Here is a 22260-nt window from a genome sequence, read left to right as displayed (position 1 = left end):
GCCATCACTACTTTTTTATAGATATATAAATTGCATTAAATACACCATCATTAAGGGGCATCCCCTTACAGAAAACCAAATAAGTTAATGAAATTATCAGAAATCATTATTCAAAGGATGTTTTTAAAAAAATACAGATTATTTCCTGTTGCCTTACATCATGTAGTACAAGGACACTGAAATTAACAAGACAGATCGTCACGTCTCGGAGTTATCAGCAGCTGATAATGAAGACGCCTGCAGAGAAATGTTCCCCTGATTAATTAAAACAGGAACAAAACAAAAAAAGATAAGACTCGTTTTTCTTGGAAAAGGGGATTGCTTGTGTTCTGTACACGATGCATACAGTGTCTCCTTGCATACAATCACAGTTCCATTGCATCAAAACAATAAAGTCCAGAGGATATGTGCATGAAACAGAAGAAAAGGAATTATCATGCACGATGAAGGAATATATACCGTAGTTGTGGTTTGTGGAAATACAATATACTGTTAAGGGAGGTACCGTCATGTCTTAGTGTATTGTGTCATCCTTTATAGTAAAATATTAAAAGTGTCCACCCTGTAAAAATCTCAATTGCTCCGATGTGCATCTCCAGCAAGGATGAGTGTTAAATAACGCATTCACTAGTTTCCTATTAAGTGGAAGACTGTCTTTTTCTACACTGCCTCTTCTCCGGTGCAATCCATTTCTTCGGGTAAATTTCCCTCTGTGCTCTCCTGGCCTTTAACTAATTCTTCTGGTAAATTTCCCTCTGTGCTCTCCTGGCCTTTAACTAATTCTTCTGGTAAATTTCCCTCTGTGCTCTCCTGGCCTTTAACTAATTCTTCTGGTAAATTTCCCTCTGTGCTCTCCTGGTCTTTAACTAATTCTTCTGGTAAATTTCCCTCTGTGCCCTCCTGGCCTTTAACTAATTCTTCTGGTAATGTTTCCTCTGTGCTTTCCTGATGTTCAACTGATTCTTCTGGTGAATTTCCTTTTTTGCTCTCCTGGCCTTTAACTGATTCTTCTCGTACATTTTCTTCTGTGCTTTCCTGATGTTCAACTAATTCTTCTGGTGAATTTTCTTCTTTGCTTTCCTGGCCTATAACTGATTCTTCTGGTAAATTTCCCCCTGTGCTCTCCTGGCTTTTAACTGATTCTTCTAGTAAATTTTCCTCCATGCTCTCCTGGCCTTGAACTGATTCTTCTAGTAAACTTTCCTCCATGCTCTCCTGGCCTTTAACTGATTCTACTAGTGAATTTTCATCCATGCTCTCCTGGCCTTTAACTGATTCTTCTCGGACATTTTCATCCATGCTCTCCTGGCCTTTAACTGATTCTACTAGTGAATTTTCATCCATGCTCTCCTGGCCTTTAACTGATTCTTCTCGGACATTTTCATCCATGCTCTCCTGGCCTTTAACTGATTCTTCTAGTAAATTTTCCTCTGTGCTCTCCTGGTGTACAACAGATTCTTCTGGTAAATGTTTCTCGGTGCTTTCCTGGCCTTTAACTGATTCTTCTGGTAAATGTTCCTCTGTGCTCTCCGGGCTGGCTTCCTGTCCTGAGCAGCCTTCGGCTTCTTCAGAAGGCATTTCCTTCTCCTGCTTGACTTTCTCTGAAGGTGGTTTGTGTCCCGCCGTGCCCGTCCTTATTTCGCTCATATCAGTCGCCTGCTCCTTGGTTTTTAACGTCTCCACTTCTGCTTCCTCAGGAGGAGCCTTGCTCTCCTCCGCAGTGGGGGTTGTATCCTCAGGGGGACTGGTCGCGTTTAAGTCCTCCGGGTGGGGCGCGCCTAACTCCATTGGCTCCTGCTCATCTTCCTCGTCGATTTCATCCTCTAGCGGTGGGATCATGTCCTCTTCTCTTCCACCAGGGAAAATCTTGTCGGAATACACAAGCCTCAGCTGCTCCTCAAAGTAGTCTTCCAAATATATGCCGGCACTGCCCACCTCTGAAGTCGCCTGTAATAGGGGATATGACAATATACCAATATCAAACGTACACGTGTACCAACTGAGGCGTTAATCATACAGTATCTTACAAAACTGAGCACATCATTTTTATTACAGTACAGTAATTCCCCGCTATTTGAGGAAGTTGGGGGTAGCAGATGCAGTTACAACATTTCTCAAAGCATCTTCCTGCTGGAAAATATTGAGTGAATTATCTGGTAAACTCTGCTGGATTTATACGGACACTTTTTTATTAGAGATTGACCGATATGTTTTATTCAGGGCCGACTAATAGTCGTAAGGGTGTGAACCTTTGGGCACCTAACGATTCGATCCGATTCAGATTTCTTGGGTGGCAACTTGATTCAGCACGATTCTCGATTCAAACTGATTCTCGCAATCTATGATTTGGTAAAATAATTATAATGAAAATTTTTCAAAGAAGGTTGTAGGTTAGAAAAGCTCCTGGAGACTGCCTAAAAACATATTTTAAAAATGATTCTTAAAATAGTACTTAAATTGCTCTTTTTTAATATACGTTTTGCTTCTTTAATCGATTTTTGAAAGTTATGAATAGATTTAGAATCGGGATGAATAAGAGTAGAAATTCGGAGGTAAATCGATTTTTTGTGCACACCTAATTAAGAGTCAAGGAGGCCGATAATTGATATTTGGAGCCGATATTCATTTGCAGTAAAGGTTATTTAAACATGAACAGTACAGTATGTTAGTAAACAGCTGGACAAGGCTTTAAGTTGTTTGTTTAATATATTTTTTTTAGGAAACGTGGGACCAGGAGCAACATAATTAATTATGCCGAGCTAATTTTGTGGTTAACTTAGCACTAAAAAAACATTAGGGGATCTCACAAACACCTTTATTACTTGTGTCTTTTTATTTTATTTTTTTTACTTGTGTCTAATGCTGCGAGTGAGAGGGACTTTAACATTTGCATTTCAAAATATGGCAGATCTCCTGGGAAAATTGGTAAAAATATGGCACTCACCAATACCTAAATTTTATACAATTTAATAGCAGTTTACGTATCCAATACATTGTAAGGTTTCCTCGAGAAGAACCCTGACAAATTGCAAACATTTAAATTAAAACAATTCTGGGCTGCTTCATGTAGATCAGGGGTGCCCACACCTTTTCTGCAGGCGAGCTACTTTTCAATTGATCAAGTCGTGGGGATCTACCTCATTCATATACAGGTAAAAGCCAGTAAATTAGAATATTTTGAAAAACTTGATTTATTTCAGTAATTGCATTCAAAAGGTGTAACTTGTACATTATATTTATTCATTGCACACAGACTGATGCATTCAAATGTTTATTTCATTTAATTTTGATGATTTGAAGTGGCAACAAATGAAAATCCAAAATTCCGTGTGTCACAAAATTAGAATATTACTTAAGGCTAATACAAAAAAGGGATTTTTAGAAATGTTGGCCAACTGAAAAGTATGAAAATGAAAAATATGAGCATGTACAATACTCAATACTTGGTTGGAGCTCCTTTTGCCTCAATTACTGCGTTAATGCGGCGTGGCATGGAGTCGATGAGTTTCTGGCACTGCTCAGGTGTTATGAGAGCCCAGGTTGCTCTGATAGTGGCCTTCAACTCTTCTGCGTTTTTGGGTCTGGCATTCTGCATCTTCCTTTTCACAATACCCCACAGATTTTCTATGGGGCTAAGGTCAGGGGAGTTGGCGGGCCAATTTAGAACAGAAATACCATGGTCCGTAAACCAGGCACGGGTAGATTTTGCGCTGTGTGCAGGCGCCAAGTCCTGTTGGAACTTGAAATCTCCATCTCCATAGAGCAGGTCAGCAGCAGGAAGCATGAAGTGCTCTAAAACTTGCTGGTAGACGGCTGCGTTGACCCTGGATCTCAGGAAACAGAGTGGACCGACACCAGCAGATGACATGGCACCCCAAACCATCACCCAACCATGCAAATTTTGCATTTCCTTTGGAAATCGAGGTCCCAGAGTCTGGAGGAAGACAGGAGAGGCACAGGATCCACGTTGCCTGAAGTCTAGTGTAAAGTTTCCACCATCAGTGATGGTTTGGGGTGCCATGTCATCTGCTGGTGTCGGTCCACTCTGTTTCCTGAGATCCAGGGTCAACGCAGCCGTCTACCAGCAAGTTTTAGAGCACTTCATGCTTCCTGCTGCTGACCTGCTCTATGGAGATGGAGATTTCAAGTTCCAACAGGACTTGGCGCCTGCACACAGCGCAAAATCTACCCGTGCCTGGTTTACGGACCATGGTATTTCTGTTCTAAATTGGCCCGCCAACTCCCCTGACCTTAGCCCCATAGAAAATCTGTGGGGTATTGTGAAAAGGAAGATGCAGAATGCCAGACCCAAAAACGCAGAAGAGTTGAAGGCCACTATCAGAGCAACCTGGGCTCTCATAACACCTGAGCAGTGCCAGAAACTCATCGACTCCATGCCACGCCGCATTAACGCAGTAATTGAGGCAAAAGGAGCTCCAACCAAGTATTGAGTATTGTACATGCTCATATTTTTCATTTTTATACTTTTCAGTTGGCCAACATTTCTAAAAATCCCTTTTTTGTATTAGCCTTAAGTAATATTCTAATTTTGTGACACACGGAATTTTGGATTTTCATTTGTTGCCACTTCAAATCATCAAAATTAAATGAAATAAACATTTGAATGCATCAGTCTGTGTGCAATGAATAAATATAATGTACAAGTTACACCTTTTGAATGCAATTACTGAAATAAATCAAGTTTTTCAAAATATTCTAATTTACTGGCTTTTACCTGTAATTTATATTTACTTATTTATGAAAGATATGTTTTTGTTAACAAGTTAAAGGCGTTTAATGATAATACAAGCATGTTTAACACATATAGTTAATAAATTAAAGGTGCTTAAAGATAATACAAGCATGTTTAACACATATAGTTACAAACCCCGTTTCCATATGAGTTGGGAAATTGTGTTAGATGTAAATATAAACGGAATACAATGATTTGCAAATCATTTTCAACCCATATTCAATTGAATGCACAACAAAGACAACATATTTGATGTTCAAACTGATAAACTTTTTTTTTTTTTGCAAATAATCATTAACTTTAGAATTTGATGCCAGCAACATGTGTTAAGAAGTTGGGAAAGGTGGCAATAAATACTGATAAAGTTGAGGAATGCTCATCAAACACTTATTTGGAACATCCCACAGGTGAACAGGCAAATTGGGAACAGGTGGGTGCCATGATTGGGTATAAAAGTAGATTCCATGAAATGCTCAGTCATTCACAAACAAGTAAGGGGCGAGGGTCACCACTTTGTCAAAGAATGTGTGAGAAAATTGCTGAACACTTTAAGAAAAACCTTTCTCAACCAGCTATTGCAAGGAATTTAGGGATTTCACCATCTACGGTCCGTAATATCATTAAAGAGTTCAGAGAATCTGGAGAAATCACTGCACGTAAGCAGCTAAGCCCGTGACCTTCGATTCCTCAGGCTGTACTGCATCAACAAGTGACAGCAGTGTGTAAAGGATATCACCACATGGGCTCAGGAACACTTCAGAAACCCACTGTCAGTAACTACAGTTGGTCGCTACATCTGTAAGTGCAAGTTAAAACTCTCCTATGCAAGGCGAAAACCGTTTATCAACAACACCCAGAAATGCCAGGGGCTTCGCTGGGCCTGAGCTCATCTAAGATGGACTGATACAAAGTGGAAAAGTGTTCTGTGGTCTGACAAGTCCACATTTCAAATTGTTTTTGGAATCTGTGGACGTCGTGTCCTCCGGACCAAAGAGGAAAAGGGGGCTGGAGCCTATCTCAGCTACAATCGGGCGGAAGACGGTGTACACCCTGGACAAGTCGCCACCTCATCGCAGGGCAGACAAGAATATAAGTTGGTGTATTACCTGATTCTGATGACTTGCATTGATAGGAATCAGACAGTGGTGCTGATAACGTCCGCATTTTCAAATGGAGGAGAAAAAAGTCCTCCTTTCTGTCCAATACCACGTGAAAGTGGTTGGTTTTTGGCATCTTATTTGTCCAGCTTCTGTACTTCTTTGTATACACTTTACAAGAAATAACTCAGTAGCTTGTCAGCTTGTGCACGCCAGCTTTCTGAGACTCTTATTTTGTTAGCGCAGGCAGGATGAAGCAGAACGTTAACTGTGCAGTCGGTCTTTGGAGTTTTGACGACAGGTACGGCGCCAGAGTCTGTTGAAATAAAAAGTGTTTCTCGCCTTCCTGTTGGTAATTTTTTCTTAATAATGAGCTGGCAGCAGCCAGCGTCATCTCAGAAAACCCTCGGTGCCGTGAATGTCAATCAAGTGACGTCATAGTGAAGATTTATGATCGCTCATTTTTAGGACTATTTTTTTAATGCCTGGCTGGCGATCGGCTGACAAACCCTCCGCGATCGACTGGTAGCTCGCGATCGACGTAATGGGCACCCCTGACGTAGATCATAGTTGAGACAGGTTTCAAGCTGGCTGACATTTCTTCCTGGATGTTACAGAAAGTATGAGAATGTGTGGGCTGATGCCTGCTCTTCTTTACTTCTATAATAATTCTCCTATTTGTCAATATATTTACACAAAATTTGGATTTTTGCCAGAGATATCTTTTCTGTCGACTTTATGTCTATCCATCTTTGTCGCTTTTTATTTATTTATTTTTTATTGAGCATTTGTTGTACAGACATGTAGACCTAATCATACGCACATATAAGCATTGGTTGTACAAACGTGTAGGCATAATCACATGTACATACAGTGTATGACTATGACACATACCACTTGGTTCAAAGACAGAGCAACGCTCATTTTTTTGTATGAGTCGATAATGCCAGCAAAGGACTTCAAAATAATATCTGAACAGCAGACATTTATCCATGAAAATAAAGAGGAGCTGCTGATGGTGTGTTTGACGGAGGAGCAGCTAAAAAAAAATAGCAGAGAAGTCTAATCTTTAAGGGCCAGGGTATCAAACTCGTTTTTATTGAGGGCCACATCGCAGTTATGGCTGCCCTCAGAGGGCCGTTTGTAACAGTGATTATCTACTAATATACATGCATAATCCCCACATGATATCATTAGATAATTTACATTACATTTTCCAATGCATTGGATTAGATTTTTTTTACGTACAAATTGATGGATAACTCAATGGAAATAATGTGTCAAGCAGATATATATTTATTTCGACCAAAAAATTGTAATACAGTATATATTTGTTACATGATCAGATTATATTACATTTTCAAATCTATGCAATTTCACGAAGTACGGTACTTTTTTTTTTCCTGTGAAAATAAAAACTCATTTATCAAACATTTATCAAGACAGATGAAGTACTTCATTGATGCACATTATTTCCTGGCTTTCGCGGGCCATATAAAATTATGTGGCGTTTAGCACCTGTGATCTAAGGTATGTACATTGTTATTACATTACTTCATACTTACATACTATTACTTCATGAAACTACTGTAATGTAGTTATGTGTAGTATATTCTATTAGTTTTTTGAGGTTTGAGCTGTGTCACAAAACCAATTAAAGTCATATCCCGAGATACCATTGTGTATACATTTCTACAGTACTGTTCCTTGAGGAAATGTACTGTCACTAAATAGTTGTGTACTCAATTTAGTGAGAGACTGCAGTTTTGCATAATCGTGGCTGCTTACCTTATAGTACTTGGCACAGTTGCGAAAAATGAGCCTCATGTCTGCCACAAAACCTTCGGGAGCGGAGTAAGAGTCCACCTCAAATGTCTTAAGCTTCTTCTTAATCATTGATAAATCCATTGGGGTTTTGATTAGTTCTTTGTACTTTTTGGACTCCTTCAGAAGTGAGAAAAAACAGCAACAAAAGTGGTCAATACAACTTCCTAAAAGTGTCGTTTTATCTTATGTTTAGTCCTAAAAACAAGAACTTTTATATAAATATCATTTTCAGGCTTTTTTTTTTTTCAATCATTATAGGGATGTTCCAAAGAGGGAATTAAGCTGCCGATTTCAATACTAATTATCCATGAGTAAGAGTGGCCGATACCAATACCGATCACATGTATTAACTGTAAATGTTTCAATGTATTAATTGTGAGTGCTATTGACAGTTGAACAAGGTCAACATACCGGTAATATTCAAACTCGTTCATTATTCTCTTTTATTACATACAATGATTAAATCAAAACAAAGTCAATAGTACAAAATAACTAAACAAAACCAAAAACACCATCTATTAATTTAAATCCCTTTAATGGTGTCCAGAGAACTATTCTCAGAATGTGTAGACATTAATAATAAAAATATATACATTTTGAGAAAATAAAAAGATTGACCTAATCACTCGAGTATCGATCATAGTGATATTGGTGTCGACACTACTAAGAAAATAGCTGTTATATTATCCTCTCGCTAGACTCTTATTAATCTACGTGTTAATTTCCTGATAATATCTGCTGCATTGCGCTTCCATCATCACTTTATAAACTTTACTACTTATTTATTCTGTTGTTTCTAGCCAGCTTAGCGTTTATCTTAGCTATTAGCATGCAAGCTCCTGCTTGCTCTCGACTTGATAATAATACCTAAGATATTAAGAAATTAAGTTTATTTGCCGTAACAGAGAGGATTATTATTAATTTAAGGGAGCCAGTCCACACTCTGTATGGACAAGATTAGCCAGAGGGGATTTGTGATTGACAATGAAAGGCATTAATTGCCAATGGCGATCACATACTATTTCAAGGAAATCATCAGATACTGATCGGTGGCCGATTGGCACATCCCCAATTTTCAGGCTATTTTTCAAACATTTAAGTATTTTTAACAACATTTAAGACGTTAACTGCTACTGCTGCAGAACGCAGCGTCCTACCGATGCATGCTGGAAGTCTGTGCTGATGTCATTGCAGTACAGAAGTAAAAGCAACCGCTCACATTTCTGAAAAAGAGTGAGAGTAAGATAACATTAGGGTGAAGATTTACAAAAAGACACATACCACTGGTATGAAAAAATAACTGTATACCCTTTGGTCAACAGGTGGCATTCTTCCCAACAAGGGTGTGTCTTTCTTATCACAGTCGTACACCATCTCAGGGCTGACGAGGTCTCGGCAGAACGAACAAAACCATTCTCCGCTGAGGACAAACCAGGATTTTAGCATGTATGTGACTTAACGGCTGTTAATAGTCTGTTTATACCTTGGAGACTCATTCAGCGCGGGGATATGGCAGGCCAGATGGAAAACTTTGGGACACTTGTCGCAGCAGAGCAGCTCTCCTCCATTCTGGCAAACGGCACACCAGTCCTCGTTGGGGTCGTCCTCCGGCTGAGAGACTTTCTCCGACTCGGGCCGCGCTGCAATTTGAGGTCCTATTGCCGTGTTGGAGCCCGATGTTGAGGCTTGGGCAGGGGCACAAGCTTTAAGCCCTTGTGGGTGTGGCCGGGCCCCCGTGCTGCTGTCAGGAAGGCTGGACTGCACCTGATAGACGAAGAGCATTACAGAAGAAGCACGAAGTAATCCATCACACCTCAAGTGCAATAGACCCGGTCTTACAAAACGAACTTCATCCTCGTCCTCTGGTTCGTCCTTGATGACGATAATGGGCCCGGGGGATAACCTTCTGCGTCGCTTGGCTGAGGGAGCCGCCGGCGTCTCGGTATTCAGCTTCCAAGACGTCGTCCTTGAAACATTTTTGGAAAATGACATCATAAAACTTACAAGTAGGGCTGCACGAGGTTGCAAAACGCTGTACGCACATGTACACCATGTCATCTTCTTTAGTGGTGTGCGGACCGATACTGAAATATCACTACCACCGATACCAGATCTTTATGCTTTAATATCAATTCTCAAATCAAAATAACAATACTTTAGTTCAGGGGTGTCTAAACTTTTTCCACCAAAGGCTGTATACTAAAAATTCGAAGTATGCAAGGGTCATATTGATATTTTTATTTAAAAACATGCTAAAAACATATATTGTGTCAGCTTGGTATTATTAGTGACTAAGTATATTATTATTATTAATTAGTTAGAACATCTCAGCTTTTTCTTATTACATACCGATTTTTTCGCTCTTTCTTTTTACATTTTTACAGTTGTTTTTTCCCCATGCAAGAACAGAATAACAATATTAACAATATTATTGTGTATCTGCAAAACCTAGTGCAGGGGTGTCAAACTCATTTTAGCTCAGGGTCCGCATGGAGGAAAATCTATTCCCACGCAGGCCGGACTGGTAAAATCATGGCATAATAATTTAAAAATAAAGACAACTTCAAAATTGTTTTCTTTGCCTTACTTTGCCCAAAAATAGAACAAGCACATTCTGAAAATGTACATATTACAAATTATCCTCTTGGCAAGACACTTCAAGTTAGTTGAAAATTCTGAGGGAAAAAAAATGGTCTTGGACTTACAACGGTTTTGCAACTTAATGGTAAACTTGCAAATGACAATATGATGATAATATAACTAGATATAACTGGACAGCCATTACCTTAATCAGCTAATTTTTAAATGTTGCAGTAAAAAGCGATTTCATTATCAAAAACAATCAATATTTATTAACACACACAAAAATACCGGGAATTGGTACCGTTAAGTACCAATATCGATTGCCAGGTATCGGGATTTGGTACCGTATTGGTTCAAATATGAACAGTAACCATCCCTGATTGAGATCGCAATTTTTCCTCGTCAACTTTTTGTGCAGTCCTACTTACAAGCATTCAAATAAAAACACATTGTTATAAAAAAAGATTACCTAATATTACAAGAAAAAAAACCCTACATATTAGGATCCTGTAATTACTACTATCGCAGACTTTGTCATTTATTTTGTTGACTGTAGGCCTCATACTTATTCATACACAGTACCTAAAAACAAAAAAACTTTTATTCTAGGCCAGAAAATATGACCGACTCAAGAATTCCTGATCCTTTCTTACCCTGTGGTTCTCTCTGAAGACGACGGTTTAACCATCGGTGAGCTCTGCTTTCCTTGAACTTGACAAAAGACAAGAAAATGTGTTAATCGAAAGTTGATGGCAGAACGTACCAGTAATATCACCAATTTATGCTAATATTTTATCTGAATCATTAAAAGGTGGTCCTCAGTCTACCTAATTTGTCAGCAGTTTTTGAGGTTTGGCTTGAAGCCAAACTGGGTCTTGCGAGGATGATGCTACTGGAAGGGACAGGACAGCCGGCTTCACTACGCTTCAGGTAGGACAGCTCTGCCAGGTTGCGCTGAAAACAAGGAAAACATCAAACAAAAGAAACGCATATGGCAAATACATGTATGTACTGACATGGACCAATTTTTAAACCAACCTGATTTGGTGGCACCTGGGTGACCCCTCCAGCGGACACAGGATGCGGGTAGCGGAAGTTGCCCTGTGATACCTCCATTGGCTTGGAAGAGAAGCTGGATGAATTGATCAAGTCTCGCAGGGCCTAGGACAAAAGTTACAAGGAACAAGTTTAAGAGACGGGCCTTTCCACACCAAAAATAATAATCCTGTTGAGCTAGTTTGAACATAAATAGCATTAAATGACGACATGATTTCTACCAGACTCCCCCCAACGTCCTCTCCCAGCCTCTTACCTGGGGAGGTGGGAATCCGGCACTGTGCAGCATGGAGGAGTTGGGGCTCCTGGTGTTGACTTGCGAGCCTCCATATCTGCGTCCCAGCTGCGCCAAGTTGGTAATGGTTTGCGAGGGGGAGGACCCTCCGTGGATGGGTCTGGTCGGGGGCGGATGGCCGTGGGGTACAGGGAGCCTGGCGTTATGGTACCATGACCAGTGGTTGGGAGCGGCCTGCCTGTGGGGCTGCTGGGAAAGTTTGTCAACCTGAGACAGAGGAATTACCAAAGCAGAGAGCACAGAAATTTGATGCCTTCCGATTGTTTATAAACTGCACCGCTAGGTGCATCAAAGCGGAACCTCCTACCTGCATCTGGAGCTGGGCCAGCGTGCTTTGTCGCTGCTGAGCTGATAACGCCAGTCCCCCAGCCGGCGCTTCTCCTCGGGGACCGACCTGTTGGTTGGGAATGGGCGGTGGCGGCGGCGGTACTGCACTCCTGTCAACTAGGAGAGAACCTGGGAAACGACCATAAGAAATACGCAATATTTGCTTATTTCACATGTACTGTATTTGCATTCACTAACAGTAGCTCCTAACTCAACTGCAGAGAGAAACAGGCATCTATCAGGGAGGAGACCATTATTTTGCAACAATATTAAATGAGATTCCATGTTTTTTGCCCACTGAGTAACAATGTCTGAAGAAAGAGAGTATAGTCTACTAAGTCAAACACCGTTTTGTGTTAAACATAATTGGCAAATAAATCTGATTCTGATTATATAATACAATAGAAGATGAAGCCATTATTTGTGGAAATATTTCATAATAACATTAAATAATATTTATCATTATTATTTTTACCAGAAAATCCTTTATATGCATTGATTGCTGTGGATTAATAATGACCTATTTGTAGTAAATAGTGATACTTGATGAAAATATTATAATTTAATTAGATCGTTAATTGTAAAATTATTGCAACAACACAAATTTTTGCAACAAACTGATTTTTATATCAGCCTGATATCAGCAAAAACAGTTCATGTCAGCTCAGATATAAAACTTGTGATGTAGGTGCTCTGATACAAGCAGTCCTGCAGCGTGTTTCTTCTGCAAAGCTGGACAGCCACTGAGACAACTGATGTCCTCCAATGAACACACAAGGGTGGTCTTTTCTTGTATTTTAGTCAAGGCATTTACAAGAAGGTAAACGTGGTAGGCTATAGGTTACTAGGAGCTAGCAGCTACACAACAGCTTTGCACACAATAGCCACAAGCTAGACATGCGGAATGAGTGTCCTTAATTATAAATGATAAATGGGTTATACTTGTATAGCGCTTTTCTACCTTCAAGGTACTCAAAGCGCTTTGACAGTATTTCCACATTCACACACTGATGGCGGGAGCTGCCATGCAAGGCGCTAACCAGCAGCCATCAGGAGCAAGGGTGAAGTGTCTTGCCCAAGGACACAACGGACGTGACTAGGATGGTAGAAGGTGGGGATTGAACCCCAGTAACCAGCAACCCTCCGATTGCTGGCACGGCCACTCTACCAACTTCGCCACGCAATAGTGCAGTCTAAAACACAAAAGCAATACAAACATGTATAAAATAATTATAGATGCACCTTACCAACACATCCAAAGTCTCCGAGGCGTATTATAAAGTATCCAGTAACAAACATGTCCGCATCATTCATTGCTGCGTCATGAGTTTACCTTAATGAATTATTGTGGTCACAAGGTGTCGCAACACAAGTGCATTGCAGACAGTTGATAATAAATAGGTTAGTGTTTTTCAGGCCTTCCATTGTTCCGAGTAATTTCACTTCATCAAACCTTTTTCAACCTTCCACATTACAAAATAATAAAAATATGTATGATTCCTGCCAATATTGTATCAGATATCACCATCAGCCAATACTCAAAGCCCCTGTATATTTTGTATTATTTGTTTTTACAAATGAATGATACCTTATATGTTACAATACAAGATGTTGTCATTATTTGTACATTATATTATTAAACATTGTAGCATAATAATATTTTTTGTATTATACTTTAAGTATAATTTATTACAAAAGACTAAGTTTTATCTGTACAATCATTTTGTGATAAAAACGATCCGTCTAAGGCACACCTAATATAAAAAAAACTTTGATTAATCGCAACTAATTACCAGTTAACTGAACTAAATGTGATGAATTGCGATTAAATGCTTTAATAGTTTAAGAGCAGTTTATTTCGAACATGCATTCAATTACAATGTAATCCATCACATATTTCCAGTTTTCCCATTACAGCATGTACGAAAATATTTTTCCACTATTTATTACAATATAAGATGTGCTTTCATAAATACACGATATACTTTGGTCATGGTTACAATGTTCCGCTTTTGTGTCTATTTGAGGTATCGCAATTAATTTGAGGCACTCAATGATAAATCGGGGCATGTTAAACATGAATGTGGAGACAGATGCGGACTTATTTAAAAAAAAAAAAAAAAAAGAAGAAGAACGCTCCTTACCAAGATCGACATTTGTGGCCCAGAAACCAGAACGACACTGGAAGCGGACAGAACTCTGAGGGATGATGGCGGGATTGCACCTTGCCCCCATCAGGTAGTTGATCTGAAATAGAATCTGAATAGAAGAAGATCTAGTATGAGTATAGTTATGTTTCAATGGCTGGCTGGTAAAAAGTCACAAACCAGTCTCTTGCAGTAGAGAAGGGCGGTGCCACTTTGGCTGGCTGTGGCCCACTTGGTAAAACTGATGACGTGGTCAAGGTGCCTGCGCAGAGAGTCGACGTCCTTCTGCTGCTTTTTTAGACCCAGCTCGTGATCTGTAGTAAGAGACTGAACAATATGCCAGGAAATTAAAAACATGTGTACAGTGTTGAATGATTACCATTAAAAAAATAACAACCTCAAGCTGGTTAGCCAGAACCTTCCCCTTTCTGTTGATCTCCATAATAAGGTTGCAGATGGACTTCTTTATTTCATTCGTGACTGACTTTCGGTTTTCTTCAACTTGCTGGAGTCTTAGTGAAAAAAATAAAATCTTTATAAAACTTGCAGTTAAAGGGGACCTGCAAGAACACATACATATATATATATTTTTTATGCACTCTTACTTGTAAACAAACACTAGCAAAAGTCAGCTAACAATGAAGCAGAGTCGCTCTATTCCTAAAGCGCTTTAGAAAACATCCAAAAACCTCCATCAAGGTTATATATACATGCTGTTTGTATAAATGTAATATAGTATCAGGCAAATTCATTTTTATTTATGTATTTTGCTCAGTTTAAACTTACGGCGGCTCAATAATTTCACAGACCCGTAACAACATTTTCTTTTCCTTTCAACAACAACAACACTACTGTTATAATCACAAAGACTACTTTGGTACAAATTTGGTCCAGAAGCTAATATTGTTTACCCTGAATATAATTAGAATGAGAAAAAATGTTGGAAGTTGTGTGCAAAACAGATCCAGCTTTAGTATAACACTAAACATCATGCAGCAGTATTGCTAAGTGCTAAACAAGATATACAAACTAGGAACATAATAAAACAACCACATACTGTACAATGTCTGCTATCACTGGAATGCCGATTAATGAGATGTCCATACCTTCCCGTTTGGATGAAAAATTAATCATAATCCTCACAAAGGATTTTTTTTAAATGGTGACCCAAACCAGCGTCTTTTAGTGACTTTCTCGCCATTTCCAGGTCTAAATTGGATATCAAAGTGGACCACCTTCTCGGTTTATGTCCACATCCTTCTACTACCCAGGTGAGAGACATGATTTATAATCTGGAATTAACTTTCTCCGGTTAAAAGGCGATGCAGCCGCAGCTCAATATATTTCAATATAGCAGCATAAGCAAGTAAGCTATCTGTGATCGAGGCACCGCTAAAAATAGTTGGTCTGCGTTAACGCTTATAATAACAATATCGCTAATACTTGGTTAATATTCAGGTCACGACAGGTAAATAGAGTATTGTTGGTGGTTTTTGGATGTTTTTAAGGGGGCTTTAAGAGTGGAATAGTTTACTCCCAGCATTGTTAGCACTACTGGTCGTATTTTACGACTTAGAATGCATAAAAAAAGAAAAACATGTGTTCTTGTCTTATACAGGGATAGGGATTGATGGGCACAATTTCCAAAACAGTGTAGTTCCCCTTTAAATGACATCAGAAACGAGAAGAAAAGACACTTCACCCATTGTTGATGCTGTTGGAGAATTCCTCGATGGCCTTCCTTTTTTCTTGCAGCTGCTGCGTCATGTTCTCGAGATACTGCCTGTGGTTCCTGTACGCATCCTCCAGAAACTGATAGCTGGGCATGATCAATGTTCAAGCACAATGAATGAAAATAAACAAATACTGAACTCAGATACAGCAAAACATGGGCCACTAGAGTATTTTTTAAGGGTTCAACAATAAGATTCATGTTTTTAATGAGAGGTGCATACTTGTGATCTTTGTGTTTGAGCAGCTGACAGTCTCTGCAGGTGAGTCGATCGCACGTCTCGCAAAAAAGCTTCAACGGCTCCTGCTTGTGGATGTCACAAAACACGGGCTTCTGTGTGGAAACGGCTACTGCTTCTGCAGATATGGATGGACGAGTGTCAATACAGCATTGCAACATCTCAAACAGCTTTTCCCTTCTTTTTTTAAACCTACCCGGGGACATTTCCTCTTTTTGACGAATGGTGTGATCCCTGGTGAACTTTACCCTTTGGTGCGCCTCAATACATGTCACGCACAGGAACTCCACGCACTCCAAACAGTAGCCTGTTGCCTCCGTGTTGTCATCACAACTCATACACACCTGACAAAGCACATAAAAAGGAAGAGTAGATTACAATGTTTACCAAAGGACTGTGGTAGTGAGTTGGACGAGTGACGAAAGAGTTTAATTTGCATAATTGGCCATGACGTATGCATTGTATGTGATTATAATGTTCGCTGAAGGAGAAGAATAATGTGAGAGGGACAAAAATAAGTGAAAAATATGAAATGCTAGACAAATATGTTTTTGTCAGAGTCTCCAAAAAAAACCAATAAAAAATTGCCGGATTTTGTTTTAAAGAGTCTCAAGATGGAGTCTGAATATTCGTTAAATATAGCAATAAAGCCACGAAGCTGTAGGGGTGCACAAAAAAATCAATTCACATTTGAATTGCGATTCTTATTTATTCCGATTCTAAATGGATTGATAATTTAAAAAAATCTAATTTTAGAAAGACATTTTAGGCCATCTCGATGCAACTAGAACGAGCTTTTAAAACCTGTAACTTGTTTCGTAAAAGTTTCAATACAATTATTATACCAAATAATTGCGAGAATCGGTTTGAATTGATAATCAGGTTTATCGAGAATCGATTCTGAATCGAATCGTCACCCCAGGAATCGGATCGAATCGTTTCCAAAAGATCTTCACCCTAATTAAGGTGGAAACACTGATCCCTCCTAAGCTGTGACTTCTTATTCTCTGGCAAACCAGGGGCCTCGTGTGTTAAGCTTGCGTACGCCCTTTTTCACGGCAAAGATGAGACGATCAAGAGTGAACTTGACGTGGAAATGTGGCGTTCATTGGAAAGTAGTAAAGAAATGTGCTTGGATTAGTGTGTGCGCACACTTTAATATAGGAGTGTCCAAATTATTTGACTGGGGGCCACATTGGGCTAAAAAAAAAGTTTAGCCATGTGTGTGTATGTTTACATAATACTAATAACAATAAACAACAATAATAAAAAAACAATAAAAATAACATAATAGTATCATAATACTAGAATGGATATATAATAATTCATATTTTTTTTATTTTAAGAGTATGTGAAAGTTCAACTCCTACCTTGTTTACTTCTGTGACAACCTCTTTAAAGCTTTGTAATTAATCAGAAATATCAAGCAGCTAAAAGTCAAACTTGGATAAGTGTGGAGAGTTTTACATTTTTCCCCATCATGTCTTGCAATGGATTTAAATAGGTATAATTTAGAATTTTTTTGGTGATGGGACTTTTTTTAAATTATTATTCACAAAGTTCAGTGAGCAGGTTATGTTGTGTGTGACCATCTGGGTTGACTTTTTGTGCAGGTTGATTATTTTTTTCTGCACCATGACTAGGTAAGGTTGTTTTGATTGGGTCATAAAAGTAAATTTTGTTGTGCTTGTGTTATCAAGAAAGTACACATCATGGACACTACTCGGGGTTTCTCACATTGTCCACAAGATGGTGACAATTTGCCACCTGTCAGAACCTTGGATATTTAAATTTAAATTATGCTGAGACAAACAAGCGGTAGAAAATGGATGAATGGATGAAAACACCCCAAACGACCATGTTGTATATTGAAATTGAACTGGAACTCCTGCTGTTGTCTCGCAGGCCCAAATTGAAGAGGCTGGCAGGCTGCATTTGATCCACAGGCCAGGGTTTGGACACCCCCGCTTTAATACATCTGATTTTTTTCTTGAATACGCTGTTTCTGGATTTGAACGTAAGTCTCTTTTTTCAGGAGGAAATCCACGCAACTCTTAATACATGATGCCCCTGGTGTCTATGAGGTGTGCCAAGAATAGTAGTTACAATGCATACAGTCACCTGCTGCACAGAGTTGTAGTGACAAGCTACATCACTATAATGTGTTTAATGTGTTCCAAGGGCGGACAGGTAGCGCCAAATTGAGTTATAAATGAAAAAACAGGCTCGTTGGCCTACCTGGCTATTTTTCTCCATGGTGCTGCTTGGCACCTCAGCAGAGTCCTTGACAAAGAAATTATCCAGCACGTCCATTTCCCAGGATTCCTGTCTGCATACTGGACAACGGATGGTAGCCACTGGAGGGAGAGAGAGAAAGAAAGCACAAGATGACAGCGCATGTCCCAAATAGGCATTAATTGTTTCCATTATAGATAACTGTAGCATACAGACAATATTGAAGGATATAGGGGGCAACTTAGATATATTTTGTGCATTAGAGATGCTAAAATTAGGTCAATATACATGCACATTAGTTTAATATCTAATAATACAACAAATTCATAATCAATGTATTTATTTTTAGTTGAGACAACTAAAACCGAGCTTTGAGTTTACGGTAAATTATGAATTATCAATTAGATCAGAATCAGAATACATCAGAAGAGTTTTTATTGCCATTGTTTGAGAACGCGTTCACAAACTAGGAATTTTACTTGGCGCAATCGTGCAACATAACATCACTCTTGAATTTCGATTAATCATGATTAATCACAGGGTATTTCCCACATGCACAATTTAAATACATTTTGTAAAATCGGCCCTCTGCAGGCAGCCATTACTGCAATGTGGCCCTCAATGAAAACAAGTCTGACATCCCTTCTCTAGAACTACAAATGGTTCAGGACTAACAGAGTTCGGATTGTAATCATCCAAATATGATTAGCAGCAAAGTGGACCGCTATCAACGTTGTGGCTCGGAGAACGAACGGAGCTGACATCAAGTAAGCTCGCTAGATGGTTAGCTAACTACCGAGTTTATTTCAGAGTTACTGATCGTCACCCCATCCTGCAACTCAGTGCCAATGGAGTACTTGCGGCTGAGGCGAGGAGTCAACAAATCTAGTTTAGATCAGTGGTTCTCAACCTTGTTGGCGGTATCGAACCCCACCAGTTTCATATGCGCATTCACCGAACCCTTCTTCAGTGAAAAAAATAATAATAATTTTTTTCTAATTCAAGGCAAAGTTATGTTTTTTTAACTGGTGCACAAAATGAACCATGCATGAACATCACCTTGTTCAAAGATCAAAACCAACACAGTGCATGAACTCACAACAAATTACACACCTGCAAATCAGTGTGACTTCTGCTGTTGCCTTTGAGAGACCAGTTCAGATATACGTGGCTTCACCTTGGCAAGTGCCACTCTCATGTCATTTTAAATGATAAATGATCAAATAAAATAATTTACTTAATTTCACAGCAAAATCTGTTCCTTTTCTTCGTTTTACACCCAGACATATAATACTAGTACACAGCTCATGAAAAACATGTTATTGTCATTGTAAGTGGGCCAAAATACTTATATTATAAAATAATCTCATGGAAATGACAGCTGTCATTTGATTATAATAATAAAACGTTTAATTTGTTATTTAGTCAGGTTTGGGACAGGTGTGCTCACATGTGCTCCACTGAATGCTCAATGAGTTTTTGCGTTTGCTCACACACATGGAAATTAGAGGGAATATTGTTTGAGGGTATCCATAATACGCCGATAGGGAGAAGTTTTTATTTACACAACGAGTCGGGTGTGTCTTGACCTCCGCGACGGAGGCTCCGCCGAACCCCTAGGTTTCGATCGAACCCAGTAGTGATGGGTCCGGCAACACCGATGCATCGGCGCATGCGTCGAGCTCATAGAGCGAAAGCCTGTGTCGGTGCGTGTACCGCTTTTAGAAAGTCACGTGACCGATCATGAGCTGTTTTGGTCACGTGACCGATACGCGAACTGTGTCGCACTGACGCCTCCTCTGTGCCCTGTGAGCGGGTCTTTTCTACAGCCGGAGAAATAATAACTAAGAAGAGACGACTGAAGTGTTGATAACAACCAAACTTAACACCCCCCCCCCTCTATATCCCACACCCCGGATTGTAAATAATGTAAATAATTCAATGTATATACTCTGATGATTAACTTGTGTGATGACTGTATTATGATGTTAGTATATATCTGTATCATTAATCAATTTAAGTGGACCCCGACTTAAACAAGTTGAACAACTTATTGGGGGGTTACCATTTAGTGGTCAATTGTACGGAATATGTACTTCACTGTGCAACCTACTAATAAAAAAAGAAATCGTCTAAAATTGACTACGTTGGAAAAACTGTTTTTTTTTAATAAAAATGTGTAAAAAATTAATTAAAAAAAATCCCAGTCCAGAAGCATCCTCATTCACAACACATTCTCTTAGATTTCCATGTTATTATACATGTTCACATTTTTTATTGACTGTATCTAAAAAAGATAAAAATATATTTTTATTTAAATGAAGATATGAAATAATCCTAAATGAAATACAATGACTTGGTTTATATTATTGTATATACTAGGTCATAAAATCAGTGTCAGTTGAGTCGGTCCATAGGTTGCCTGTAGGGATTTTTAATGTCCAGCAGATGTCAGTATTTAGTGACACAGTATCGACACAGTATCAATACAGTTTTGCAATGTGTCGAAACGCTTCATGACGCCTCATCAACCCATCACTAGAACCCAGGTTAAGAACCATTGGTTTAGATTGTACTTCTACAATTTTTTTACACAAAAAAACTCGGAAGTGATATTTTGATGCAAAATTAATGTTTATAACCGCGGAAATCCACGTTTTCGCTGTAATTTCCCATTCCTGCATAATTGGAGGTATCCGCTTACATCCGCTTATTGGCAAGAACGCCACTATTGGGGCAAATTCCAAACGGTTCGTTTGGAGGAAGTATGGAGGAAGGCAAGATTGTTTTATAAACATCCCCGCCATGGTTTTATTTCAAATTTTCGGGATTTATACAGGTACCAATAGGTAAGACAAAATGGTTTAGCATAATTGGGCCTCTTTAAGTTTGTCAGTGTATTTTAATATGCGAAGTTCCCCTGTGTGTGTCCTTCCCATTTGTAATAGTGCTTTTATGTATGTATGTACGCTTTTTGATGTGTCTTTGATGTTATGTGTTTGATCAGTATATCGATTGGTGTTGTGTCATCACACTCCTCTTCTGTGCAGAGCTCTTTAATAATTATTAACCTACTGCTAATGCTTTTTCCTATTCTAACTTTACTGTGATTGGTTAGCAAACCCCACCTTCTACCCGAAACTCAGCTGGGATAGGCTCCAGCTCTTTTGTGACCCTATAATGGAAAGTGGTATTGACAATGGATGGATGGATACTGTATACTCATATAATACACACCGAAGAAATCCAATCACAATGGAGTCACTCACTTTGCTTATTGGTGTTGTCTCCCTGCAGGCCGAGGGAGTGGTCCCGTCTGGTGTCGCCAGCCCTGCACGGTGCAGGAAGGCACCTCTTGCAAAAGGAGTGAAGACATGGAAGGAGTTTGGGCTCTCTGTTGTGAAAGCTCAACTTGCAGACAGGACAGGTGTCCATGAGTCCGAATGCACCTTGTTGTTTCGGTCGCTCTTCCCCGAGTGGTAAACTTTCGGCCTCGTTTTCCACGATGATGACAATGTCGTCATTGTCAACAGATTCGCCCCCCCGGTTCATTTTAATGAATTCTATTGATCACTCGGCAAGTCGACGTCGCTTTGCGTATGGACACAAAGGCTATCCTAAATTGTCGAATGCCATACCTGAATACATCACTCATAGATATGTAAAGCGTGTTTAATTGTGTTACTAATCCGTATTACGAGCTACACAATGACATCGTTTTAAAAATAGTAAACCGATTCGGGACACGGACGCTAGCTAGCATCATTAGCAACCGGAAGCTAGCTAGCATCATTAGCAACCTAGCTTATTCAAACAACTTGTTATAACGTCACCCAAGACAGTAGACATACACGCCATTGATGAAAATTCCTTTAAAATAACAGCGCAAAGTTGATGAATAATTAAATCCGCCCTACATACGTTATACTTGTCCATAAATGTATTATAGGAGAGCGGCCATCAGTTCTCC

The 22260-nt window shown here is 39.3% G+C and overlaps 1 protein-coding gene across 5 annotated transcripts; it reads right to left on the bottom strand.

Annotated features, from left to right (window-relative positions):
* Positions 1 to 3: 3 nt before the first annotated feature.
* On the bottom strand, positions 4 to 22260 carry trim24 (tripartite motif containing 24). 5 transcript variants are annotated; one of them, XM_061959812.2, is made up of 19 exons: positions 21560 to 22257; positions 18294 to 18412; positions 16252 to 16399; positions 16041 to 16173; positions 15788 to 15904; positions 14483 to 14597; positions 14266 to 14412; positions 14083 to 14197; positions 11919 to 12067; positions 11573 to 11818; positions 11299 to 11421; positions 11088 to 11214; positions 10914 to 10971; positions 9517 to 9643; positions 9161 to 9441; positions 8986 to 9097; positions 8835 to 8900; positions 7639 to 7794; positions 6 to 1947 (listed from the first exon to the last, which is right to left on the bottom strand). In XM_061959812.2, exons 1-19 carry the CDS (start codon positions 21840 to 21842, stop codon positions 661 to 663), a joined length of 3909 nt encoding a protein of 1302 aa, XP_061815796.2. In that variant the 5' UTR covers positions 21843 to 22257; the 3' UTR covers positions 6 to 660. The 5 variants fall into 5 exon arrangements, with proteins under 5 accessions (XP_061815793.2, XP_061815792.2, XP_061815794.2 ...); XM_061959809.2 differs by having other exon boundaries at positions 4 to 1947; positions 9526 to 9643; positions 16041 to 16399; positions 21560 to 22260; XM_061959808.2 differs by having other exon boundaries at positions 5 to 1947; positions 16041 to 16399; positions 21560 to 22259.

Source organism: Nerophis lumbriciformis, linkage group LG05, assembly GCF_033978685.3.
Source record: "Nerophis lumbriciformis linkage group LG05, RoL_Nlum_v2.1, whole genome shotgun sequence".
Taxonomy (NCBI): Eukaryota; Metazoa; Chordata; class Actinopteri; order Syngnathiformes; family Syngnathidae; genus Nerophis; species Nerophis lumbriciformis.
The sequence above is the reverse complement of the archived record's forward strand: the minus strand, read 5'-3'. Positions and strand labels throughout refer to the sequence as shown.